The 19,007-nt window shown below is 38.7% G+C and overlaps 1 protein-coding gene across 2 annotated transcripts in view; it reads left to right on the forward strand.

Moving 5' to 3' along the window:
- LOC131154208 (flap endonuclease 1) overlaps nt 1-19,007 on the forward strand; it is a 68,601-nt gene that overhangs the window by 38,157 nt on the left and 11,437 nt on the right. The window contains exons 13-17 of one of the 2 annotated variants that reach the window (XM_058106826.1): nt 5,021-5,135; nt 5,227-5,283; nt 5,400-5,446; nt 6,026-6,080; nt 14,087-14,274. In XM_058106826.1, coding sequence (XP_057962809.1) covers nt 5,021-5,135; nt 5,227-5,283; nt 5,400-5,446; nt 6,026-6,080; nt 14,087-14,260 — 448 coding nt within the window. In that variant the 3' untranslated portion in view covers nt 14,261-14,274. The remainder of the gene's footprint in view (nt 1-5,020; nt 5,136-5,226; nt 5,284-5,399; nt 5,447-6,025; nt 6,081-14,086; nt 14,275-19,007) is intronic. The other variant, XR_009136387.1, reaches the window with a different exon arrangement.

The raw sequence follows: 19,007 nt of genomic DNA on the forward strand, positions 1-19,007 counted from the left end.
CTCTTCCTTCGGTTTTATATATTCCCAAATTTTCATTCAATCTTTTGTTCGTTAGCAAAATTACTAAATTCATGAATTGTTCACACACATTCTTCCCTGATTCTGTGGTTATTCAGGATTTGAAGAGGAGGAAGATGATTGGGTGAGGGCGTGAAGCTAGTGGACTTTATCACTTTGAGTCACTATCTCCTTCTACTACCTGCACTACTGCTGCCACACCTTTCCAAATTCATTGTCGCTTGGGTCATGCTTCATTGGAAAGGTTAAAATGTCTTATTCCTAGTTTGAGTTCTATGTCTAGTCTCGATTATGAGTCTTTTCAGTTGGGAAAGCACCATCGTGTTTCTTTTGCGTCCTAGGTCAATAGACGAGCTGCAAGTCCTTTTATGTTGGTTCATTCAGATGTATGGGGTCCTAGTAGGGTCGTGCCCAAGTTGGGTTCCGGTACTTTGTAACCCTTGTGGATAATTATTCAATAATGACTTGGTTATATTTAATAAAAGATCGTTCCGAGTAATAAAAGATCGTTATGAGTAATAAAAGATCGTTCTGAGTTATTTTATGTATTTTGTGCCTTTTGTTCTAAAATAAAGACACAATTTGGTTTGCTAGTTCGAATACTTCGAAGTGATAATACTAAAGAGTTTTTAAGTGCACAATTCACTACTTATGTGACTTAGTTTGGTATTTTTCATCAATCATCTTGTGTCCACACTCCTTAACGAAAAGGGATTGCAAAGCAGAAAAATAGACATATTGAAATCATTCGCACTTTACTTTATCAAATGCATGTACCTAAAGTGTTTTGGAGTGATGCTGTACTGATTGCTTGTTATCCAATCAACGGAATGCCATCCTTTGGTCTTAGCGGTAAAATTCCATACTTTATTCTCTTTCCTAATTCACCTTTATTTTCTATTCCTCCTCATATATTTGGGTGTGTGTCTTTTGTTCATCAACTAACTCCTGGGGTGGATAAGTTGGATCCTCGTGCTAGAAAATGTGTCTTTTTGGGCTACTCGTATACTCCAAAGGGATATTGTTGTTATACTCCTGTGCTGCATCGCTTCTTTGTTTTTGTCGATGTTACCTTCTTTGAGTCTACACCTTACTACACCCTTCTGAGCTTAATGAATCTCTTCCTTTACCTAATCTTCTAGATTCTACGTTGCTGTCCTTGCCCAACCAATCATCTGAGTCTCCATGTAGATCGAGTCCTTCTTATTGTCTTGGTCATCGTAATTTGCAGGTGTATTCATGGCAGCAGCCCCAAGGAAGAGAGTCCCCTCTAGCTTCTACTACCACACATTTGGTTTCCTTGTCCGATGATCATACTTCCCATGATGTTGATCCTCCTATTGCCGTTCGGAAAGGTATAGGCACATGTACTCAACAACCCATTTCCGACTATGTTTCTTTTGACTCCTTATCACCCTCCTATTATTGTTTTGTCACTGCTCTGTCAGCTACTGCCCTTCCTAATTCTGTTTTGGAAGCCTTAGCCCATTCAAGGTGGAGCAATGCTATGGTTGAAGAGATGAATGCTTTACATGACAATGGTACTTGGGATTTGGTACCTCTTCCTCCTAACAAAGTCTGTGGTTGGTTGTTGTTGGGTATACGCTGTGAAATCAACCCTGATGGTTCTGTGGCTCGTCTAAAAGCTCGTTGTGTTGCTAAGGGATACATTCAGATGTATGGTCTGGATTATTATTATACTTTTTCTCCGGTTGCCAAACTTACATCATTACATCTGTTCATCTCCTTGGCTACTACTTATCAATTGCCTTTGCATCAGTTAGATGTAAAAAATATCTTCTTGCATAATGACCTTGAGGAGGAGGTTTATATGGAGCAACCACTTGGGTTTGTTGCTTAGGGGGAGTCGGGCTTAGTGTGTTGGCTCAAGAAGGCTTTATATGGTTTAAAACAATCTCCCAGAGCATGGTTTGGTCATTTCAGTGCTTTAGTACTTGAGTTTGGTCTTCGATGGTGTGTTGTGGATCATTCTGTGTTTTATCACCATACTTCATCGGGTAGGATCCTTGTTGTTGTTTATGTGGATGATATTGTTATTACAAGTGATTATGATAAAGTTATTCAGAGTCTCAAACTTTTTCTACAGACTAAGTTCTAGACCAAAGATTTGGGACTATTGAAATATTTCTTGGGTATAGATTTATCGAGATCTTGTATCGGAAGTGTTGTTTGAAAAATGAAGTATGTTCTTGATCTGTTAGATGAAGCAGGCTCGTTGGGATGTAAACCCGTTGATACACCCATGGATCCTAACAGCAAGTGAATGCCGGATATGGGTGATTTACTACCTAATCTTGGACAATACTGGAGACTTGTTGGAAAGTTGATTTATCTCATAGTTAGTCGGCTGAATATATCTTTTGCAACAAGTGTTGTGAGTCAATTTATAGATTCTCCGAGGACAAGTCATTGGGATGCAGTAATTCACATCTTGAGATATCTCAAAGGTGCTCCTAGGAGAGGTCTTCTATATCGTGATCAGGTTCACACTTATATCCATGGATATACAGATGCAGATTGGGTTGGATCACCTTTCGATCGGAGATCCATCACCGGGTATTGTATCTTGGTTGGTGATAATTTGGTTTCCTGGAAAAGTAAGAAACAAGTTGTGGTGGCAAGGTCAAGTGCTGAATCAGAATATAGAGCTATGACTCACTACCTGTGAGCTTGTCTGGTTGTGGAACATTTTGGAAGGCTTGGGTTTTTCGCATTCTCAGCCTATGAAGTTGATGTGTGATAATCAAGCTACTCTTCATATTGCCTCCAACCTGGTCTTTCATGAGCAGACAAAGCACATTGAAGTTGATTGCCTCTTTGTTAGGGAGAAACTTGTGTAGAAGCTCATTACAATTGCTTATGAGAAGTCAAACATGCAGCTTACTGAGAAGTCAAACATGCAGCGTGCTGATTTGTTGGGGGGTGCTCGTGTAAGATTCATTTGTAACAAGCTAGGAGCTTATGACATTTATGCTCTAGCTTGAGGGGGAGTGTTAGAGGTTATATATGTCTTTTAGTATATTATTGTTGAGTATGTTATTATGTTAATTAGTGAGAGTTAGTAAGGGTATTATTGTCATTAGAATGTATTTAAATTTGTATTATAAATAGAGGGAGATACCTATCTTCAAGTTAGGTCATTCATTTTTAATCAAATATTAGCAGTATGTTAATTAGTGAGAGTTAGTGAGGGTATTATGGTCGTTAGAATGTATTTGATTTGTATTATAAATAGAGGGAGAGACCTATCTTTGAGTTAGGTGATAGAAAAGACCAAAATTGTAATCTTTGTAGATGGCTAGTGCTTTTTCCATGAATTTAGAAAGGATTCTATTCTAGAATTTTTGTTACAAATTTTAAATGATTTTACTGTATTTCGAAAGAAAACTAACATGCAGAAGATTTTTTAGTCAAGCTCATGCTGCACGAGAAATTTTATAAGATTTCTTAATGCACTTAAACCCCTTTAAACAAAATTTTTAGTAGCTTCTTATTTCATGGGAGTATTAGTGCCTGTTTTTGGGGGGTGCGGGGGTGGGGCAATGGATTTCCAAAATGCCTAGGGAAAGCATCCAAATAGGCTAATATGGATGTGTAAGAAAGCTTCCAATTTGAAGAATGCCTAAGAATTCAACTAACTTGTGTATGGATGCTTAACAGAATATACTTTAAGCAGTTTGAGAAAGGAAAAGGGGGTTGGGAACAGCTCATTAGTTTTTGTATTCTTGTGGTAAATGATCTCTCTTTGCTTAATTATTGTGTTTCAACAATCCAAATCTCCCTTGCTTTTTTAATGTAGGCAGTAGTATTCTTTTAAAATTCTCCAACTCGCTCACACTAGCTTTTGCAAACAATTCCCCACTCTTTCCCCTCTCACATGTCGTGCATCCATTGTCATTTATATACAAGAGAGAGAGAGAGTGTGGTGGTTATAGGTGACTCTAGCACTATCTTTCATGCATTGAGATGCATGGTTTCTAAAAATTAACCACTTATGTTCATATAGATCTTACATTGGTTTTTAAAATTAACCATGCTGTGTTCATATATATCTTAGATATTTGTCCTGCTCAGCCATTGTCTTGCATGGTGAGAACTAAGGGTAATGAAACTTTTTCTTTTATACTCTGTCTCTAAGAGACCCTCCTTTTATGACAAAGGACATATCCCCATCTGTGTTTTTTTTTTTTTTTTTTAAATTATTCGATCATGCCCCACTTTATTTGGGATGGGGAATGTGGATGGTTACTAGCAGATAGCACTTTCATGCACAAGCACCTTTTAACTTTTTTTTTCTTTTTAATATACCAAGTAGCATTTTATTTGTTAATTTTTTTTTTCAACAGGTTTATATTTAATTTTTGGATGTATGTTTTATTTTTTAATTACCTTATTTTAGCTGGGGTTAGTTGGTTTAAGTAGTGTCTTTGAAATTGAATGATTGATGTGTGATGATACAGTAATTGGGATCTATATTCCAATCTCTCTCTCTCTCTCTCTCCCTTTGTCCAAAACTCTGGGTCCTCGTAAAGGATGTGTAAAGTGGTGTCCATTAAATTCTTCCAAGTTGGGCATGTTTGGAATGCTTCTACAGGAGTGTCAGCCTCCTGACTAGCCAAACTGTGGATGCAATTGATATAAATGACTAACATCCTGTAAATGAAATCTGAATTGAAAGCTTTTACCATACAAACGTGAAATTTAATAAATTTACATGTTCATGGTGTGTTCTGTATGTCAGTATGTAAACTATGAGCGTCATTCTTTGTAACCAGCATCACTATGAATGGCTATAAATTGTTAAAAGGCAAACTAGATATTCATATAGCATACATGATCACAGAAAGTTCGTTGGCCAGGCATAACCATTTTATTTTTTCTTCTTTGGGTGTGCTACTGTTTCTTGCCTCAATGGGCATTGACTTATGACTCTTCTTGCTGTGTCATTTCAAATATTGAGTCTATATTTCACTACTTTCAGGTACCAAATACCTGACGATTGGCCATATCAGGAGGCTCGGTGCTTGTTTAAAGAACCATTAGTATTTGCAGAGGACGAGCATCCCGAGATTAAGTGGACTGCTCCAGATGAAGAAGTGATTACTTTCATTAAAATTTCACATTTTTTGTTATTTTAAAATCATTTCGCATGGTTCAAGTGGTTCTTTATTGGTTTTTTTTTTCCAGGGACTGATAACTTTTTTGGTGAATGAAAATGGGTTCAACAGTGAGAGAGTAACAAAAGTATGCTTTCTATTCTTTATTATATATTTTCATTTTTTGTACCATGCCCTGGATTTTATGTGGCCTCTCTGAAAAATTGTACTATTTTTTCATCTTGATTTCTCCATATTTATTAGGCAATAGAAAAAATAAAGGCTGCAAAGAACAAGTCATCACAAGGCCGGTAAGTAGTGCAATTCTTATATACTTAGGGTTAAATGCACTTCTAGTCCCCTGTAATGTTTTATGATTTTCAGTTTCATTCTTAAGATAAAAGTTTTTGGCAATCAAGTCACTGAGCTTCTGATGATTTTTTCTGTTTTAGGAATCAAATGCTCATACTTTAACTGGTAATGCAATCTATGACAGTGGTTATTATCCACATTTGCATGAATGATGCGTTTATTGTTATTGCAAGGTGAAATGAAAAAGGAAATGTGTAAGTTCGAAAAATATTTGTGTCCAGTTTTTTGGTTGGATGGCAGTCAATAGCCTTTTCACCCAATTTGACCCTCTAATGTGCCTGAGGTTAGCATATGGATATTTGAAAATCAAAGGATGAAACTCTGAGACTTGATGGGAAATGTTTTAGCTTAGGGACAAAAATGGCAATTATTAATAAATACAGGACTTGATCGCCAAATATTAGTTCGGGATCAAATTTTAAATCATTTTAAGTACAAGGAAAAAGGCATTTAACCCAATATATAAAAATGAGGTCAGAGCTTTTCTCATGGGTCAATGATGGTTTTTTGGTTTACAGATTAGAATCGTTCTTCAAGCCTGTTGTTAGCACTTCAATACCTGTTAAACGGAAGGTAAGTCTCCTTTTGAAGGATTCAAGTCTCTACAGTTGATTCTCTCTCATTTATGTGTGTGAGACAAATTAATTTGCAATTTTAATTTGGTATTGTATTCCAATGACAATGCTAAATGTTGATATCTTATATTAATTAAATGCAGAATTGATTGGAGATAAAAGGTCTGCAAGCCAGATATTGCTTTGTAGTAGCTGTTGATTATATAGGCATGTATTAGTCAATTATTTTTCAGCACCATCATGGAAATTGTCTTAGATTTCTCCAATAATGTTCTATTAACCTTACTGATTGCACAGGATGCAATACACTAGTTGAAACCTTGGCTAGGATAGCCTAATGAGGAAAATAATTTTTGAATTAAACAAAGTATAATAATTTCTCAGTGATTACTAATAGGCAGCCTAGAGATTAGCTTAGATCTTCGAGTGGGGGTTTGGCAAGGGGATCCTTTATCCCCATTTTTATTTGTCCTTGTGGTGGATGTGTTGAGTTGGACGTTAAATAGGGCTATAAATTTTTTTGGGGGAGGGGGGGGGGGGGGTTGTGAGGGATATTAAGGTGGGTGGGGAGGAGGTGATGATGTCTCATTTGCAATTCGCTGAGGGCACCATGATTTTCTTAGATGACCACGTTTACTACTCGACTCTTTTGTTAATACACTCACTATTCTACTATTCTAAGATTTTTGAGAGGATCTCGTCTTAAAATTAAGTGAAAGTGCGGGCTTGCACTGATTAATATTGTTTCTAAAAGGGTTTTGGAGCTGACCCCTTAGCTGGATGTGGTCTTTTGGAGTGGTCTTTGACCCGTAGTTGTGCCTTTGGGAGGAAATCTTTGTTCTTTATTTTTTTGGGATCTGATGGTGAGTAAGGTAGTTAAGCGTTTGGGTGGGGAAAAGAAGCTGTCCTCTTTAGGAGGTTGAATAACTCATGCAAGCCAGCCTTTCTACCATTCCTCTATATTTTTTATTCATTTTTAAGATTTCAGGAGGGGTAGTGTAGTAACCCGGAACCAAACTGTTTGGTATAAGATTAAACCGTTGTTGGTTTCAGGAATCCCAGGAAAAACTGTCGACGGTTTCAGATGGGCTGAGGTCTTTAAGTGTGAGGAAGCCTTATATTTTTTTATTTCTCACTCTCTCAATTTAGGGTTTCTCTCTTTCTCTCTCTCTCCCTTCCTCTAAATTGTGTCCCACTCTCTCTTTCACCCAAATTCTCTCCACTCTTGCTCTCCGACCGTCTCTCTCTCCTCTTCGATTGGCTCCTCTCTCCTCGGCAAGGTTAAGGAAACTGGGGTTTCGTCTTTCGAATGCTGCAGGCACGGTTTCAGGAACGTGGTAGGCCTATCTTTAGGAGTAGATAAAGGGATTAGAATATGTTAGTTTATTTTGAAATTGGACTGATTAAATTTGAGTATGTGGATACAAAAATATTATATCAGATTTTCTGAAAGAATCAAGCGTATGAAATTGATGGTTTTGGTTTATTATACATGTATTTGGGGAAAATTAAAGTGAATAGGGTAATCATCTCCTTTTTTCTGTAAAATATATATTTTGAGTTAAATTAAAACTGTAGAGGTGATTATACCCTAATTTTTAGCAAAATATACTGAGTATATTATGAATTAACATTCAAATAGTGTGGCATGAGATTGATTTATTGTTATTGCATAGTTAAACCTGTTGGAATTTTTGTGGTGTTATATGGCGAAAGCTGTGGTATTATACTGATTTCTTGAATTGTTTGGAATAATGTGGATATTGTGAATTGGACGGTTTAATACCGATCCCGTGAATGATTGGAAAATTGTGGAAGGACTATTGCGAACTATGTGTTGAGAAAATGAGATCATTTTATTATTTTATTATGTAAATTGCTATATATGGTTTAAGAACCTTGATGGACCATATGTGTTGAAAGCTCGGTACTGCAGCTAGAGAGAATATTAATGCAGCCACACTGTTGTGGAAGTGTAGGCGGTGGATAGTCGATTTGGCCCGAGAAGGGTTGTGTACCCTCCTGGGTTCAGACCAGGATGCAGTAGGCAAATCGTACTTACAGACGTGTTACTTTTGACCTAGTTTTGGTTGGCCAACCAATGCTAAGTCCAGTCTTCAGACCATACAACCCGATCATGGGGGTTAAACATGAAGTTAGTCCAAAAAGGGAGGTTCTTCTATGCATATTTTTGTATTTATGTAAATGGGGTCAACTATTGAGCCGAAATTATGTTTTGAAGGAAAATATGTATTTTTAATTATATAGGCGTGAGTACAATTTACAAATGTCATTTCCTTTAAAGTTAAATTAATGGATGTATTTTGTTTACACTAAAACTCATGTTAGCCACATACTGGTAATAATCTATTTCTTCTTACTGAGAGGTGTCTCACCCAAATAACCATTTCATATTTTAGAACATACAGGGAATCAAGCTTAGCAAGCTTTGAGGCGGGGCTTAGATATTATAGTTTAGAGTAAGTGCTTGGGTGACATTGAATTGTATATGCTTTTGTATACCTTGGGATGCAATATTGTTTTTGGGAGATTCCTATGTAATTGTGGTGGTTTAGTATTCTGATATGGTATTTGAGGTTTAAAATATTTTCGCTGCTTGCTTTAAATTAAGTTATGGAAAGGCGTACCTTGACCTCACTGGGGTTTGAGTCGTCACAAGTGTGGTATTAGTGCTATAGGAACCCTACCGGGTTCGGGTTGTTACAATTGTGGTATCAGAGACAGTATAATTTTCGGGTTGTTATAATTGTGGTATCAGAGCCTAGGTTGATAGGTTTGGTAGACTTTAACCGATAATTTTACCAGAGTATAGGTATGAGTTAGGATGAGGTGGGAATGAGTAAATTAGGATATTGGTACGTTATTATTGGGTACGTTGTAATTTATGTGTTGTGATTAGAGGCCGTTTCTTGAAATGACTAAACTTACACAAAGAGAGGGATTTAGTGAAGCATTCTGGGGCAAACCGTCGATGGTTTTCTGTGGCATTCACCAACCGTTGACAGTTTCCTCAAAAACATGCCCTCGGTATTTCCAACTGTCGACGGTTTCAGGAATCTTAGAAAAACCGTCAACTGTTTTGTGTCTGAACAGTGAGGCTAAAACTTAAATTGGGAACTTGGACACTAAATTGGTTTATTTGTGCGGGGGAAGTCACTGAAGGAAAGCTTAAGTATTCTTGTATGTGGGTATTGTGCACTTTATAGTTTCCTAGTTAAATGGTTGTATCGATCGTGTTACGATATTGAGATTCTGAATTAATTTCTGTCCTATCTTCAGGATGGACCCCAGAGATAACAACGTGAATGCTGGAGGAAGTAACAACATGGGGGTTTCCTATGAGGACGACATTGATTCTACTTCAGTGCTACGAGGTTTAGACCAACAGGTCATGGCAGAGATTATGCAGAACTCTAGGGGACATAACTGCTCACCCACCGACCAAGGGTGCACTATTGAGCAATTCATCCGTATGAATCCCCTAACTTTTGCGAGAAGAGCTGGCCCAATCGTTGCAGAAGATTGGGTTTAGGAGATAGAAGAGTTAATAAGAGTCCTTCGCTGCACAGATGAACAGAAGGTTCTTTATGCCACTTTTAAAATGACTAGGGAGGCCAAGTGTTGGTGGATATCTGTGAAACTACTCGAAGAACAGAGGCCAGGACTCACAACTCTGACTTGGAACCATTTCTAGGAGATCTTCTTTGATCGATACTTCCCCGTTTCCACCAGAGATGCCAAGGCGGAGGAGTTTACAAACTTAACGCAGGGGAACTTGACCGTTCAGCAGTATGCGGCTAAGTTTGTCAAACTGTCTCGATTCGCCCCATATATGGTTCCAGATGAATCAAAGAAGGCGCAGAGATTTGAGAAAGGCCCGAGTTTGAGGATCTACAAGTAGGTGGTGACATTTCAAGTTCAGAACCTCTCGGAGTTGGTGGATAAAGCAATGGTATTGGAGACAAGTTTACAAAGAAGTGCAGGGATATTGAATCAAAGGAAGAGGTCCATGCCTTTTGGTTTTCACGCTAGTACTAGTAAGGGTCCATGGAGGAGAAATAGTAATAATGTGGGCCAAAGACAAGAAATAGGGAATCAAGTTTACAGGGTAATCCATCACGCCCTCCTTATCCTAAATGTAATATGAGGCATTGGGGGGAATGCCGGGTTGGAGCGGTTACCTGTTATTAGTGCGGTAGACCCGGCCACATCACAAGAGACTGTCGTGGGCCGTTGAATAATGCACCCACTCCTAATCAATACCGGGGAAACAATCAGGCACCCTGAGGCAACTATCGGGGGAACACCGCCCAGACGCGTATTTATTCTCTTACTCCGGGTGATGCAGAAAATGCTGGTGACGTGGTGACAGGTAATATATTTATAGTTTCAAAGGAAGCTGTTGTATTATTTGATTCGGGAGCAACGCATTCATTCATATCTCTGGAGTATATTAAAATGTGTGTGGTGGGAACTTAGCTATTAGATGCTGACTTATCTGTGGTCACACCGACGAGAATTGTAGTGGTATGTAGAAAAGTACGTAAAGACTATCCAATTGGTATTTAGGGAAGAATGCTACCTGCTAATTTAGTAGTGTTTGACATGCATGGATTTGATGTAATTCTGGGGATGGACTGGCTAGCCTTCAGTTATGCTAGTATAGACTATTACAAAGAAAGAGGTAGTGTTCAGGCCTCCTGGGGAGCAGGAGTATAAATTTGTTGGATTGTGCGTGCGCTCCTCACCACAAATACTGTCAGTTATTCAAGCAAAAAAGGCTACTCTTGGATGGATGTCAAGGGTACCTAGCATGTGTGAAGGAAGTACCAAAGGAAGAACTAAAGCTTGAGGATATTCCAGTAGTGAGGGAATTCTCAGATGTATTTCCGAAGGACTTACCTAGGTTGCCTCCTGATCATGAAGTTGAGTTCGTTATTGACCTACTTCCAGGAAAGACACCAATCTCTAAAACTACAGAATGACTCTGGTAGAATTGAAGGAGTTGAAGGAGCAGTTGCAGGAATTACCGGACAAAGGATTCATCAAACCTAGTGTGTCACCTTGGGGAGCGCTAGTGTTATTTGTTAAAAAGAAAGACGGGTTGATGAGAATGTATTGATTATCGGGAAATAAATAAGGTGACAACTAAGAACAAGTACCCATTACCTCGTATAGATGATTTGTTTGATCAATTCCAGGGAACACAAGTCTTCTCTAAGATCGAACTTCGATCTGGGTACCACCAGGTGAAAGCCAAGTAAGGGGATGTTCCAAAGACTACATTCCGAACCAGATATGGTCACTGTGAATTCTTAGTTATGCCATTCGGACTGACTAATGCTTTTGCTGCATTCAAAAGGAGGTTCCATGGTGTATGTTTTTTGCAGATGATATTGTATTAATTGACGAAACTAGGGACGGAGTAGAGACTGAGTTAGAATTATGGAGAGAAGCTTTGGATTTTGGAGGCTTTAGGATAAGTAGAAATAAAACAGAATATATGAAATGTAATTTTAGTAATGATAGGAGGAATATTGGAGATAAAGTTAAACTTGATTATGAAGAAATAAATAGCACTTGTAAATTTCGATACCTTGGATCTATTATGCAAGTTGAAGGAGAAACTGAAGGTGATGTAATGCATAGAGTTAAAGCAGGTTGGTTAAAATGGAGAAGTGCTTCAAGTGTGCTATGTGATCGTAGAATACCTTAAAATTGAAAGGGAAGTTTTATAAGACAGCTATAAGACCAGCTATGCTATATGGATCGGAATGTTGGGCGACGAAGAAACAAAATATCCCAAAAGTAAAAGTTGCCGAGATGAGAATGCTTAGATGGATGAGTGATATAACATTGAAAGATAAATTAAGGAATGAACATATTCGTGGTAAGTTAGGTGTAACTCCTATTGAAGATAAGATAAGGGAGGGACGACTTAGATGGTATGGACACTTGCAACATAGGCCTTATAGTGCACCTGTGAGGAAGAGTGACTTAGTTACTGTGGGGGGTAGTAGAAGGGGTAGGGGTAGACGTAAAATAACTTGGGAGGAGATAGTGAGTAAGGATTTAATATCCTCGAATCTATCAGAAGAAATGGTCCATGATCGCATAAATTGGCGGAAAATGATTCATATAGCTGACCCCACTTAGTGGGACTAAGGCTTGATTGTTGTTGTATGAACAAGGTCTTTCATGAATATCTAGATCAGTTTGTGGTGATATTTATTGATGATATTTTGATTTATTTGAAAAGACCTGAGGAGCATGAGAATCATTTGAGGTTGGTACTCCAGGCACTAAGAAAAAGGAAGCTTTATGCCAAATTCAAGAAATGTGAGTTCTGGCTAGAAAAAAGTTGCTTTCCTAGGACATGTGATCCAAGGATGATATTTCTGTGGACCCAAGTAAGATAGAGACATTAGTGGATTGGGCGAGATCGAAGAATGTTCACGAGGTCAGGAGTTTCTTAGGTCTGACAGGGTATTATCGCCGATTTGTAGAAGGGTTTTCTAAATTATCAGGTCATTTGACAAGATTGACAAGGAAGAATGTGAAGTATGAGTGAACTGGTGAATGTGAGCTAAGCTTCCAAGAATTAAAGCAACGACTCGTCACTGCGCCGGTATTGAGAATTCCTTCAAGGGGATGGTGGTTTTGTGATTTATAGTGATGCATCTAGAAAAGGGCTCGGGTGCATATTGATGTAACAGGGTAAGGTCATTGCATATGCTTCTCGATAACTCAAGGAGTACGAGAAGAATTATCCTACGCACGGTTTAGAATTAGCGGCAATGGTGTTTGCATTGAAAATATGGACTACTTGTATGGTGAAAGGTGCGAGATTTTAACGGACCATAAAAGCTTTAAGTACTTCTTCACTTAAAAAGAACTGAAGATTAGACAGAGGAGATGGTTTGAACTGATCAAGAAATGATAAGAGAGGTGGAGGAGTTGTCTTCTTTGCTCATTGTGTTGGGAGGTTGCCATATCTCCTGTAGGAGTAATGGGTTGGTCTTTGGACTCATTGGAGACTATTAAATTTCTTTTTTTCACCTTACTAAATTTGATTGGCTTTTCCTCTCTATCGAGGAATTTGGGTGGGTAAATATCCTCTTAAGATAAAAGCATTTGTTTTTCTGGTGGAACTTAATACAGTTAACACCAGCCATCTGCTGCAGAGTAGTGGTTATTCTAAAGCTGCGTCTCCCGGTATGTCTTATGTGTGGAAGCAGCTCAGAGAATGTATCATTTATTTTATATTGCTCATTTGCATCGAGCCTATGGCATACTATTTTTGGACTTCTTGGAGCATAGGTTTATCCAAATTTGGTGGAGGTGCTCAACCATTTCCTTTATTGGTTTTGGAAAAGGTAAGGATGTCAAGAGTTTGTGGAGGTGTGCTCAAAAAAGGAATGCTAAATTTTTTTTTTCGGAAGAGATTATCAATGGGGGTTTCTTTGGCTTCTCTTTGAGCTTATAGTGCAGGCTCTTCAAAGGCTACTGTTTTCAGGAGGTCAACATAGATTGGTTGTTATTTTTATGTTTAGGATTTTTTGTTCTCCTTTGTTGTATCTGTTTCTCCTTGCTATCTTTAACAAAGCTTCTTTTTGTATCAAATAAATAAATAAAACAAAGTATTATATTTGAATTTACTCTTCATCAATGCTTTGTTTTGGCAGAACCCCCCCATGACATAGAGAACTTTTTGCTTTATGCTTGATTTTTTGCATGGCATCAAGATTTTGCCTCAGGAGACGTGCTACTGTTTGTTGATTAAGGATATTACTGCTTGTTGATTTAGGATATTATTCTTTACTTCTTAATTACCTGTTTCATCTAGATCTGAGCTCTTTTGAGAGTCATGTGACTTGAGGCTTAGCTACAAACGCATTTATTGTTTTGGCTAGGTCACCTCTCTTTAGTTCTGTTAGGAATTACTTGATTGGCTACCACAATTTTTGGTACAATAACTGACAGGGTAGCAAATGCATTCTTGGATCTCCCAGACTAGCAATCAAGCCTAAAATGTTCTCTCTGCAAGCCAGTGTTCAGTCTGGACCTGATGTAAAAGGCAGCTTAGTTCTGTCATTCCATCATCTGCGTTCCAAGCACTCCACTCTATTATCCAGAGATATCTGCTTTGGCACTTGAAGCTGGAAACTCTGGTGATGAACGACCCTAGCACATCTGTTATTATTTTCAACTCTTTATTTGCGTATCAATACCAAATGTATAAGAAATTTGCAATTATTAAATGAACTTGGTTGTGTGTCATTGCTGTCTTTGTTGTCATTATTGGATTAAAATTTAAAATTGAAATGAGGAACTATAAAATATTAGTTTGTGTGTACTGTCTTAGGGCTAGTGAAATGAAGCCCAAGGCTGCTCATTTTTCTTTGGCTGGTGTTATATTGTGTGGAATCACTACTTAGCATATCACTGCGTAGCTATGCTGAACAAAGCCCCAAGTACTGCCAGCTAGTTGCTTGTTGCACAGAACATTTTCTCATCATTACTCTTGAAGCCTGCGTCAGGACATCATTAACTTGCTTCTGGGGTATATCTAGCCTTTTATTATGCTTGCCTGGGATGAAATAGCATGTTTCATCATTACTCTTGAAGCCTTTAGTCATCCTGAGGGTGCGGTCCTTGCTAGGAAGGCAAGCCAAAAAATGAAGAAAAAAGAAAAACCAGGGGCATGAGGGTAGGGGTCTTCGAGTCTTGTAAAACCAAGTGATACAGGAGCAGCATTAAGGATCTGCAGCCATGGAGAGAAATTTGAAGAAATTGAAGAGAAGGGAAAGAGAGGATTGGAGTAATATAAGGGGAAAAACTCACCTGCAAGTTCAACAACCTACTTCTACATGATTTTCGCACAATATATCTAAGAAAGCCTCTATACATAAAATTACACACATATATATATCCCTAAAATTACATTAATTTACAAACATACCCCTAAAAATACACAAATATTACAAAGGAGTCCCCCCAAACATACATAATCCTATATTAATTAAACTAACCACACAATTAATTACTAACTAAACCCAACAATTCCTTGACCCGATTCTTTTTAATTATCCTTTGACAAGGATCTTCCCAAGGTCTTGCTTCTTGTCCTATGTCACTTGCAGTCCAAATAATTTGTAACCTACCCCTCTCTCGCTCCTAATGCCACTACGCACTCATCCTTCGCATGTGTGGTGTTTCAATCTATGTTTTGAGTGGCTAAGTAAACTAAAAATACAATTTTCCTTGATGATCATACCCCAAAATCTTGATTCCTAAATAATAATAATCTAGAATCTTGAAGATATGGTGATGCAAGAGCGCATCAAAATCTACAGCCGTGGGAGAGATTAGAAGAAGATGAAGAGAGGAAGGGGAAGGGAGGAGATACAAGGGGGAAATTCACGTCCACTTCAATTCAAATTCAACAACTGCTACCTACAACATGGCTTTCAGACACTCTCTTCACATGAAGTTATGCATATGCCCCTAAAACTATATTACATTACAAACATACCCATAGAATACACAAATATGACAAGCAAGCCCCCAAATGCACATAATCTATACTAATTAAAAAAAACACATAATAAACTATTGACTATGTAGGGACTTGGAAAATTTAAATAATGAGAAAATAAAGAAAAGAAGGAAATTTGGTTTGGTGTAGACCAAACTGTGGACGGTTTGCTACGGGTCAGTGTACTATATAAGGAATTCAAGTCATAATTTTTGGAGTAAAATCAGATTTCTCTCTTTCTAAGGCTACGGCCACCACCCCTTCTTTCTTTGATTTTGTGCTCGGTTTAAGCCCGAATCAGTTGAAAAACACCATTTCGGGATCTCGGCGGCGATTCTCCGCCGTTTGATCGGAGTAGTTTTCTGTTATCAGTGCAATTGACTCGGAAACAGCACGAGACTGTTGTGCACCACTGGGCAATGCACCTACTCTTAGACTGTACTGAGGAGATAATCAGGGATCTCGAGGTGGTCAGCAGAGGAATATCGCCCTGGCGCGGGTCTATGCTCTGACACTAGGAGACGCTGAGGCGGAAGACGATGTAGTGATAGGTATTATTCCAATTTTGTCATATAAGACTATTGTTTTATTTGATCCAGGGGCGACTCACTCGTTCATAGCCCGGGAGTTTATCAAGTTCTGTGCAATAGAAGTTCAGCCACTAGATGTCAATTTATCAGTGGCTACACCGACTGGGACTATAGTGTTGTGTAGGAAGGTACTCAAAGACTGTCTAATTAGTATTTAGGGGAGATCCTTGCCAGCTAATTTAGTAGTCTTAGACATGCATGGTTTTGAGGTAATTCTGGGGATGGACTAGCTAGCTTCCAATTTTGCCAGTATTGACTGTTATTAGAAAGAGGTAGTATTCAGACCTCTAGGAAAATAGGAGTACAGATTTGTGGGGACGTGTGCGCACCCCACCACAGATATTATCAGCCATTTAGGCGAGGAGGTTGCTTATGGAAGGATGCAAGGGGTATCTAGCCTGTGTAAAGGAAGCATTAGAAGGGGAACTAAAGTTGAAAGATAACCCGATGGTGAGAGATTTTGTTGATGTGTTTTCTGAGGATTTGCCGGGATTGCCTCCTGATTGTGAAGTGGAATTTGCTATTGACCTAGCTCCAGGACCAATGCCGATTTCTAAAGTGCCGTACAGAATGACACCGACAGAACTAAAAGAGTTGAAAGAACAGCTATAGGAATTGTTAGACAAGGGGTTTATCAGGCCCAACGTGTCACCTTGGGGAGCGCCGGTATTGTTTGTAAAAAAGAAAGATGGGTCGATGAAAATGTGCATCGACTATAGAGAGATAAATAAAGTGACCATTAAGAAAAAATACCCGCTTCCCTGTATTAATGATTTGTTTGACCAGTTACAGAGGACATAGACTTTCTCGAAGATTGATCTACGATCTGAGTACCATAAAGTAAAGGTCAAGGCAGTGGATATTCTGAAAACAGCGTTCTAAACTCGATATGTCCATTATGAGTTCCTGGTTATGCCTTTTGGACTGACAAATGCTCCTTCGGTATTCATGGATTTGATGAATAGAGTTTTCCATCAGTACCTGGGTCAGTTCGTTGTGGTTTTTATTGATGATATTCTGGTGTATTCAAAGAGTCCCGAGGAGCACGAGGAACATTTGAGAATAGTTCTTTAGGTACTGAAAGAGAAAAGGCTGTATGCCAAATTCAAGAAGTGTGAGTTCTGGTTTAAGCAAGTCACTTTCCTCGGACACGTGGTATCCAGGGGTGGTAATTCTATGGATTCAAGCAAGATTGAGGTGGTAGTGGACTGGGCTAGATCGAAAAATGTGCAGGAGGTCAGGAGTTTTTTGGGATTGGTAGGATACTATCGCCGATTTGTAGAATGCTTCTCTAAATTGTCAGGCTCTTTGACAAAATTGACTAGGAAAAGTGTGAAGTTTGAATGGACAGATGAGTGTGAACAGAGTTTTCAGGAGTTGAAGCAGTGACTCATCACTGCACCGGTTTTGACAATGAGAAGAGGGTTTTGTAATCTACAGTGATGTGTCACACAAATGGCTCAGATGGGTGCTGATGCAACAGGGGAAAGTTATAGCTTATGCTTCCCGACAGCTTAAAAAATATGAAAAGAATTACCCTACCCATGATCTGGAGTTAGCAGTGGTGGTTTATGCGTTGAAAATATGGAGGCATTATTTGTATGGGGGTAGGTGTGAGATTTTCACAGATCATAGGAGCCTAAAGTACTTTTTCACACAAAAAGAATTAAATACGAGGCAGAGGAGGTGGCTAGAGCTGATTAAAGGTTATGATTGCACCATTAGTTACCACCCAGGAAAAGTTAATGTGGTAGCTGATGCTTTGAGCCGAAAATCAGTGAGTTCATCAGTATCAACAATGGTGACTTAGCATCCGATCGGGATGGATTTAGAAAGGCTTGGTGTGGAGTTGGTAGAGGAAAATCATTAGGCACTCATTGCTAATTTGGTTCTTCAGCCCAATTTACAGGAAATAATTAAAGCTGCTTAGATAAAAGATGTGGAATTAATGAAAATTATGGATAAAGTGCAAAATGGTTAGGGAGCAGAGTTTAATATTACAGATGATGGAACTTTGAGGTTCCGTACCATATTGTGTGTACCTTCTGATGCTGAGATTAAGAGAATTATCCTGGAGGAAGCGCATCAATCCCTTTATACAGTTCACCCTGGAAGCACTAAGATGTACATTGATTTTCGGGAGTCTTTTTGGTGGAGTAATATGAAGAAAGAAATCTTTGAATTTGTAGAGTAATGTTTGACATGCCAGCAGGTGAAAGTTGAGCATCAGAGACCGGCGGGATCATTGCAATTGCTTCACATTCTCGAATGGAAGTGAGAGCATATTTCTATGGACTTTGTCATAGGGTTACCGCCGGCATTGCATGGACATAACGCCATTTGGGTAGTCGTTGACCGATTGACGGAGACTGCCCATTTCCTTCCAATCAGAATTAACTACTCCATGAGTAGACTGACAGAGTGGTACATACAGGAGATAGTTAGACTGCATGGCGTGCCAGTGTGCATTGTATCGGACCGAGACCCACGGTTCACATCTTGTTTTTGGAGGAGTTTGCAAAGAGCCATGGGTTCTCAGCTGACGTTTAGCATAACATTTCATCCTTAGACCGATGGACAGATAGAAAGGACCATATAGATATTGGAGGATATGCTGCGAGCTTTTGTGTTGGATTTTGGTGGTAGTTGGATACAATTTATGCCATTGGTTGAGTTTGCTTATAATAACAACTACCAGGCCAGCATCGGGATGACACCATATGAAGCATTGTATGGTTGGAAGTGCTGATCTCCGTTATACTGGGATGAAATTGGT

Source organism: Malania oleifera, chromosome 4, assembly GCF_029873635.1.
Source record: "Malania oleifera isolate guangnan ecotype guangnan chromosome 4, ASM2987363v1, whole genome shotgun sequence".
Lineage (NCBI taxonomy): Eukaryota > Viridiplantae > Streptophyta > Magnoliopsida > Santalales > Ximeniaceae > Malania > Malania oleifera.